The sequence below is a fragment of the Solanum stenotomum genome, chromosome 7 (assembly GCF_019186545.1).
Source record: "Solanum stenotomum isolate F172 chromosome 7, ASM1918654v1, whole genome shotgun sequence".
Classification (NCBI taxonomy): domain Eukaryota; kingdom Viridiplantae; phylum Streptophyta; class Magnoliopsida; order Solanales; family Solanaceae; genus Solanum; species Solanum stenotomum.
Genome location: NC_064288.1, coordinates 52,143,433 through 52,152,131, shown reverse-complemented (window position 1 = coordinate 52,152,131; position 8,699 = coordinate 52,143,433). Strand labels below are relative to the sequence as shown.

General features: G+C 31.5%; 1 protein-coding gene across 1 annotated transcript; it reads left to right on the top strand.

Annotated features, from left to right (window-relative positions):
• Positions 1-417: 417 nt before the first annotated feature.
• LOC125870019 (protein CNGC15b-like) lies at positions 418-3,557 on the top strand. Its single transcript, XM_049550389.1, has 7 exons — positions 418-446; positions 678-1,248; positions 1,438-1,650; positions 1,899-2,191; positions 2,265-2,376; positions 2,457-2,693; positions 2,847-3,557. The coding sequence occupies exons 1-7, from the start codon at positions 418-420 to the stop codon at positions 3,555-3,557; spliced, it is 2,166 nt and encodes a 721-aa protein (XP_049406346.1).
• Positions 3,558-8,699: the final 5,142 nt, after the last annotated feature.

The following is an 8,699-nucleotide window of genomic DNA, read 5'->3' as shown; positions in this document are numbered from 1 at the left end:
TCGTTTCATGATGTATATCGTTTTGTATCGTATTGTGTTGCACCTTATTGTTGTGTGAATATAGTGTTCAGATAGCCTGAATTGTTCGTTTTAGTTTAACATATTTCCTATTTGGTCTAACTATATGTCTGTATCGTATGGTACAATACCATCTATTCAACGACTTTGGCACTAGACATTTCCAAAATGGGAACTTTTAGGTAAATTCAATATAATAGACGCCGGTTAGCATTCCAACCTTCCTTTTTCGTCCAAGGACTATCTGAAGAGAATCCAGTACTTCTTGATCGTGAATATCTAAACTGAATGTTCAAGAATTCGTGTTAAGATAGTTCATACCATCCATTCATAGTGTTTTGATCTAAGATTTCAATTCTTCCATGTTTCAGCAGAACGAATTTATCCTGAGCATGAACCATGTCTTCTACTAAGCAAAAATCTGTCAGGTATATATGAGAATCCTTGAATTTGTGGCTAAAGTATTTATAATCTTATGATATTTTGTTAATTTATTTCAAAATGCAACACATTTTTGTAGTAGTTCTTTTCTATGTTGCTCGAGCTCTTCAAAAGTATTGTTAGGTGTGTGTCAGATCCTCCAAAAGTACTTACAGGTGTGACAACATTTTTGAAGAGTCCGAGCAGCATAGTCATGTGTTTTATCACTAGACTCTAAGTCATGCTCATCTCTGTTCAATCAGATTTCCAAATGACTTTGACATATCAAAATCTGGATCATACAATGTGTCGAAATTCCTCAAAACTATCTCCATCAAGAATCACGAACAAACGTCTAGTTCAAACCTCGAAAAGGTAGAAATAGAGCCAAAAATGAAGGTGTTCCGAAAGAAAAAGCTTTCAAGAGTATTTTCGGAGGACTATGATGGGGTGCAATGGAAGATACTAGATCCGCGAGGACGTCCTATAAACATATGGAACAAATGTTTCCTTATTGCTTCTCTAACTTCTCTGTTTGTTGATCCATTGTTCTTCTATTTACCAAGTGTTAACGACGAAATCTGTATGGATGCAAGTTATCCTATGGAGATAGTCCTTACAATCGTTCGATCAGTCATAGATGCATTTTATCTGGTTCAGATTTTAGTTCAGTTTCGAACAGCCTACATTGCACCTTCCTCTCGTGTTTTTGGAAGAGGTGAGCTAGTCATTGATTCTTCAAAGATTGCTTCAAGGTATCTTCGTAAGGACTTTTTGCTCGACGTCTTGGCTACTCTTCCTCTACCTCAGGTACAAATTAGTCCTCTAGTTAAAACTCATTGATCTCTTTTAGGCTTACAAGTTGCATCAAATGCTACTTTGTGTAGCTACATTGATTGTAGAATGGTCAGTTGAACACTCTTCGTCAGAAAATCATACTGAGTTATATAGATATGCATATCAAATCTTGAACACCCTTAGCGAAATTTCTGTTTTCAGGTTTTGATTTGGGCTGCAATTCCATCTCTGAGAGGTTCGAATAGGATTGGTGCAAAACACGCCTTACGCCTAACTATCATTTCTCAGTTCCTCTTGAGGCTATGTCTTATTTTTCCACTTTCATCTCACATTATCAAGACCACTGGTGTAATGGTGGAAGCTGCTTGGGCTGGCGCGGTTTATAACCTTGTGCTCTTCATGTTGGCAAGTCATGTAAGTTATACGCGATGATGTAGGGTGAACTAAAGTTTATTGTTCCAATTTACTATCTACAGTCAAACCTCTATATAACGACCTCGTTTGTCTGGTTGTTATAGAGAACATATAATATTACATAACATGAAAAGTCGATTCCAAAAGAAAACTTGGTTGTTAAATTGAAATGTTATTACAAAGAATGAATGTTATAAAGAGATCTGACTATTGGCTTATTGATCATTTTGTTTACGATTTTTGTTAAGGTCATGGGATCTTGCTGGTACCTTTTAGCTGTGGAGAGGCAAGAACAGTGTTGGAAGAAGATTTGTGATCAACAGCAACCATATTGCCAATATTGGTATTTCGACTGCCAGAGGAAGAACGATAACAGTAGAATCGCGTGGTATCAATGGAGCAATATATCTACATTATGTGGTCCTAGCAGCAACTTCTTCCAATTTGGAATCTTTAACGATGCACTGACTTATCGCGTTACACAGTCATCATTTTTGAACAAGTATACGTATTGTTTCTGGTGGGGCTTAAGGAACCTAAGGTAAGGAAATCCAGCTAAACATCTGTTATTTTTCGATTAAATGTTTTGACTTTTTGTGATCTAATTTTTGCAGCTCTATTGGGCAGAATCTCTTGACTACTACTGACATTAATGAGATAAATTTCGCGGTTGTTCTTGCAATTCTTGGATTGTTGCTTTTTGCGTTACTTATTGGCAATATGCAGGTAAGTTATTAGATGATAAAGAGACATAGTTTTCGATCTTAGCCAAATTTCTACTGAAAATGTGTAACTTTTAATGCTAGACCTTCCTTCAATCTACTACTATGAGACTCGAAGAATGGAGGATTAGGAGGACGGATACAGAAGAATGGATGCATCATCGTCAACTCCCTCACGATCTAAAGGAGAGGGTCCGGAAATATGATTTGTATCGTTGGGTGACAACAAGAGGTGTTGATGAAGAAACCATCATTAGAAGCCTTCCTGTTGATCTCAGAAGGGACATCAAACGTCATCTTTGTCTTGATCTAGTTCGTCGAGTGAGTATCATATACTTCTATCAAACTCCCTCTGTCCCAATTTATACGTCTAACTTACCTTTTTGGTGTCTCCTAAAAAGAGTGTCTCGTTCTATATTTAGCAAGTTTTTCAGTTCCAACACTCTACGTGACAAGTTTAAGTTGGTCCTGTAGGTACCTTTGTTTGATCAAATGGATGAGTGTATCTTAGATGCAATATGTGAAAGGTTGAAACCACTTCTATACACCGCGGGAACTTGCCTAGTTCGTGAAGCTGATCCAGTGAACGAAATGCACTTCATTATAAGAGGACATTTGGATTCCTACACTACTGATGGAGGAAGAACAGGTTTCTTTAACTCGTGTCAGCTCGGTCCATGTGATTTCTGTGGTGAAGAATTACTAACATGGGCACTAGACCCTCGTCCGAGCATCATCCTTCCCTCCTCTACACGTACAGTGACCGTGCTCACTGAAGTAGAAGCGTTTGCATTGGCTGCAGAAGATGTGACCTTTGTGGCATCACAGTTCCGTAAACTGCATAGCAAGCAGTTAAGGCATACATTCAGGTTTTACTCAAACCAATGGAGGACTTGGGCCGCGTGTTTTATACAAGCAGCTTGGTTTCGATACAAGAGAAGGAGAGAGGCTGCTGCGCTTAATAAAGCGGCGAAGCAGAGTCCCCTGGCTGCTCCTCTGCCTACTGAAGCACGAGATGAACGAATAAGAAGCGTGTCGTTGGGACAAAAGGCTTCAGAGTTTGCTGTGTATGCTGCAACATTGGCAGCAAGCAACAGAAAAGGTGGAAGTATGAGGGGAGAACTAGAAATTATTAGTTCATTACAAAAGCCTGTGGAACCTGATTTTTCGGTTGAGGATAGATGAACGCAAATGCACGAGCCAGGATTTTTAGTTTATGAGTTTTGAACACATTATCAATACATATTGAATGAATTTTTCAATACAAATGTAGGATTTGAGCCAAAGTTACTGAGTTCTGCTGAACTCGTAGAGTCAAATTAGACTGTGAATACGAAATACACTATTGTTGTATCATAAGTGTTAAGTACTAGTTTTCCATTAAGATTGCAATGTAAGTCGATAGTATTGATCTAGCATATAAGTTGTTTGTACCGCTCTCTTGGAGCTATAAACAATGAAGGTGGTTAGTTGAACATTTTTTCCTTAAAAAATTATATGATAGTGTATATTTTGATCCTATTGGTAAACTAGTTGGCCGAACGATATATACTTGTAACCTCAAGATTCAATTTTTACGTATATAAGCAAACATATACTAGTTAATTACTTAACATATCTATAGTTTGTCTTAATTACAATTCACGACCTACTCTTAGCTATAATTATGTGGCTCAGCCTTTTAGTTTTGTATAATTCGGAATTTGTATAATATAATTTGTATTACTTTTGTATAATTCGGAATTTGTATAATTCGGAATTTGTATAATATAATTTGTATTACTTTTGTATAATTCGGAATTTGTAAAATATAATTTGTGTAACTGTTTATACTTATGATGTTTGTAATTGTATAAATTCGTTATTTCGAGTTTATACAAAAATAACTGAATTGTACAAATGTACCCGCGAATTATACAAATCCACGAATTATACAAACGAGGCAGCTTAAGTTGTAGCTACAACCCGTAAATGTGCAAACTATAGCTATGAAACATAATTAAATTTATTATAGTGGCTATTTGCGAAAGTTCCTCATATAATTGATGGGTTTTAGATAAACAACTGGAGCTGGACTGGGATATAGAAGGCCCAAACTCAAGAATCTGGCCTGAATAACCATACTGTGGCCCAGTTCATGCTGAATAAATACATTTTGGGCTCTTTAATTAAGGATGAAATTCATATGTTTTGGATAATTTAATTTGAGAATGAGAAAAATAAAACTTAGAAGTTACATATTAATAGTGAATTCAGTTTACTGAGAATATGACCCTACATAGGAAGGCATGTCGATCGTATATTAAGTAAAAGAGCAGTAGGTAGCCGAGTCATGTTGTCGCACTTGTATGTGGGAGAGACAGGGGGCTAGTCTCATCTTCTCTGAAGTTAATTATGTAGTGCCTTTCTCTTCATTTTTACTACTCTTTATTCATTTTGTTATTTTGTTATCGTTATTTTTCATTCAATATAATCATGTTTTGATTACACTATTTGAGTTGAGGGTTTATAAAAATCAACCTCTTTACCCCACAAAAATAGCGGTAAACTTTGCATATATCTACGTTAGGTATAGTGGACAGTGTGGGATTACACCAAGTATCCAGTTGGTGTTGTTTACATATTAACCATGGAGTTCATGGGAGTTCTCCAATATTTTTCCAAACAGAAAGAAAATGAACTATATTCACACTCATGGAGTGAAAAAAAAAATCGATATCATCAGTATAATTCAATTGACCATATCAAGTTAATTAATAATTATTTTATTTTTCAGGTACTATATCAAATTTACAACAACAATTATACTCAGTGTAATTTCATAAGTAAGGTATGAGAAGAATTGTTTATAGATAGGTTATTCCTATCTTGTATCGATAGATAGGTTATTTTTGATAAATTCTTTTAACTTTAAAAAGCATAAACACAAACATTAATTATGGAAACTACTATAACAAATTTGTTATTTAAAATAATTCTATTACACTATGCTTGCATACTTAATTAACATGTTGGTACCAATTGAGAAGTCGGTTAAGCTACTAATTAAGTTGACTAGAAATTAAAGGAATCATTAAGATTCTTTTACCCCACCCCAAATGACTTTTGTAAGTGGAATTTGGCATCATCAATATTAAAGATCTCGACTTTAAACTTTATGTATAGATTCGTCTTTGATAGGGAGTGTTTTACTTTCAAAGTGAAACTTTTTGTCCCCCAAGTGAGACTTTATGTCGTCTTTGATAGAGAGCGTTACCCTCAATATGAGACTTTTCAATACAAATTTATATTAATCATGCATCAAAGTGAATATCAAACGCCAAACGAAAAATCTAAAAAAAAAGTGGAATTTGACAGTTAATACCGTTAGGATGTCAAATAAAGTTATTAATGCCTTATTCCTCCCAATAAAGTCGACCAAAAGCAGGCCACTTATTTGTCTTTATCAAAATATCAATTATTCTCATTAATTACTTTGTAAATATCATTGCTATTTATATATTGTAATTACGGATAAAATTACAGAAAAAAATGTTTATCATCATCATTATACATAATTTTTTGCTTGTATTTTGTCATGAGGGTAAGTTCTATACATATTCATTATAAAAAAATATTTACTAGAAAATTTAATACTAATTAATATTGATTGGATACCTACAAATAAATGACGAGAAACAATATTAAATATATATAGTTAGACATGTATAACTTAATTAAATCTCACCTATCCATAAATTGTAAGCACTATATAGTTAATGAGTTTAAATTATATATAACATACATTGTTTAGCATAATATCTTCATATAACTTAAAGGATATTTATTTGTAGGTAATGTTTATTAAAATTTGAAAATAAGAAAGGATTCCATAGGAAACAATAAAACCATGCATGTTTTTTTGGTCTAAAATGGCGGCCATCTATGCATGCCTATGAAAGCTATTTATCAAGAAACATGAAACCAATAAGTTTGCTTCCTGTCAGGTCCGAGTCAAATTTAAATTTAGTTAGATTTTAATATAAATATCAAACATCGGATAAAAAATTCAAAAAATAATATTAAAAAATAATTACTTCCTTTAACTTACTTTTTTTCATTTTAAAATTGAAATCAAGTAGTTTTTTTCTTTTCACATTTCCTTCATTATATATTCAGGTTAATTTTATAAATGGTTATATTAAATTATAAACTAATTGATAATATCAGACTTTTAATAGCGAATCAGAATAAATTAGAATAAAAATAAAGTATTAATATAACAAAAAGATCACAACGGTTTAAATTATAACTCGATACACTAACATATTTTCTTTTTATTTGCTTAAATTGCCACATTAGCACTTCCCTTAAACTGTCGATTCACATCGCTTAATTATCTATCTTCAATCACCTAAAAATATTTAGTAGTGAAAGATTACTTGGGTTGAAATATCTTTGATCAAAATGGATTAAATTATAGTATGTCATTAGCAATTTGCTCAATTCTAATCAATTTGTTTTTGTACTTCTTATATTATTCGGTTAATTAACTAATAAAACTTCTTTTATTTTTAGTATAATTATATATAATACAACATTTTTTCAAAATATTTTAACAAGATTTCTTACGAAGCAGTTAAATTTGATCTTTTTTTAAAAATCCAAAATAACCCAAAAAGAAAACCAGTGAGAAAATAGTCAAAGTGGGACTTCTTTGAACTTGACTAATGTAACAAAGCTTAACCACCGAAAGAGTTCTCTCTTTGCCATATAGAAACTCATTTTATACATATTTTTTTTGTTTGTTTGTTTTTATTCTACATTTTCAAGAAAATAAGAAAATAGAATAAAATAAATATAAATATAATATTTAAAGGAAAAAGAAGAAGAAGAAAAGGCAAATAAAAGTTGGTCTAACTTAATAAAGGGGTCCATAATTGTTTGCAACTTCATTAATGTTGTTCCCCTTTTATGTCTCAAACCTCATGAGCTTGTCCACTTAATTGTCATCATATTTTTTTTTAAAAAAAAATTATATTAAAAAATCTCACTTCCTTTTTCATGGGATTTTGTGTCATATTTGTACTTTATATTATTTTTTATAAATAAAAAAATCAATTTTAAATTGGTGTTTTGATCAATCAAAGCATGCATAAAGTTTTTAAAGCAAGGTGCTTATTATGATATATTTTGCATGGCTGACCAACATCTCATTTTTTTCAAAAAGAAAAAGAGGTTCATAACTAACTAATATGACACCTTGAAGTACTTTAAGGATAATCCTTTTCTTTTAAAACTTTTAACCGACTTTTCTACGATTACATCAACGTATTCAACGTAATTTCATAAGCCTAATCTGAAAAGAATGAGGTATATGCATGCTTTATTTCTATATTGTATTATGAGATAGAGAGATTGTTTTCAATAATCTTCAACTCATATGAATTAGTCATTCCAAACACTAGTTTATCAATATATTTTTGCTAATTAATATGGTATATATCTAAAATTTACAAAAAACAATCCTATTAATTCATATTCATGTAGGGTAAAACTCATTTGAGGGGAAACGTTTTTTAAAAAAAGAAAATGTTGCCCTATGCCCAAAAGCATTAATGAGTAAATGGAAGATGGTAATTAAAAAATAAATAAAAGAAAGGTGGTATCAGTATGACATGATGCTTTTCATTTTAACTTAAATAAGATGATTTATAATCACATAAAATCTACATTTTATTTAAACTATATAATTTTATCTTAAAACATTTCGTATGTTTAAAAGAACATATATGTAGGCAAACATTCCAAAAATATATTAAGAAAAATAAAAGGACTGTATTATTCATCAGACACATCATGTTATAATTACTAGTTAAGTTATATTTTCACAATACAATTTAATCCTTGATTATTACAACAAAAAAGCCAATAAATATGTTTAAAATAATATTAAACTATAACATTCAAATCCATCTTGACCAAACATAGTATAGTAGTTAGTTGATGCTTAGTCTCTTATTCTGCAATAATATGTTATTATTGTCTGTAATTGCTTCATTTGTTTTGTATCTTGTTATTTTGTTGTTATTTTTTCTTGCAATTCTACTTTGAAAACTCTTCTTTTGAACCAAAAATTTATCAAAAACAGTTTCTCTACGGCTATACTCCACAAAAATAAGGATAAAGTCTATATACATTGGAATTACATTGAATTTGTTGTTGTTATTATATTTCTTGACCAAACAATTGCACTAGTACTAACCTTCCTATAGATTTAATAATAATAATAATAATAATAGGAAATACATCTTCCACTATTAATATGATGGCAACTCACTCTTTAAT

Bases quoted from the DNA above. Each gene is read 5' to 3' on its own strand.
- LOC125870019 (XM_049550389.1), top strand. From the start codon at position 418: ATGTCTTCTACTAAGCAAAAATCTGTCAG. The intron at 1,249-1,437 runs GTACAAATTAGT...TTCTGTTTTCAG, and splicing joins CTACTCTTCCTCTACCTCAG to GTTTTGATTTGGGCTGCAAT. The intron at 2,694-2,846 runs GTGAGTATCATA...TTGGTCCTGTAG, and splicing joins GTCTTGATCTAGTTCGTCGA to GTACCTTTGTTTGATCAAAT.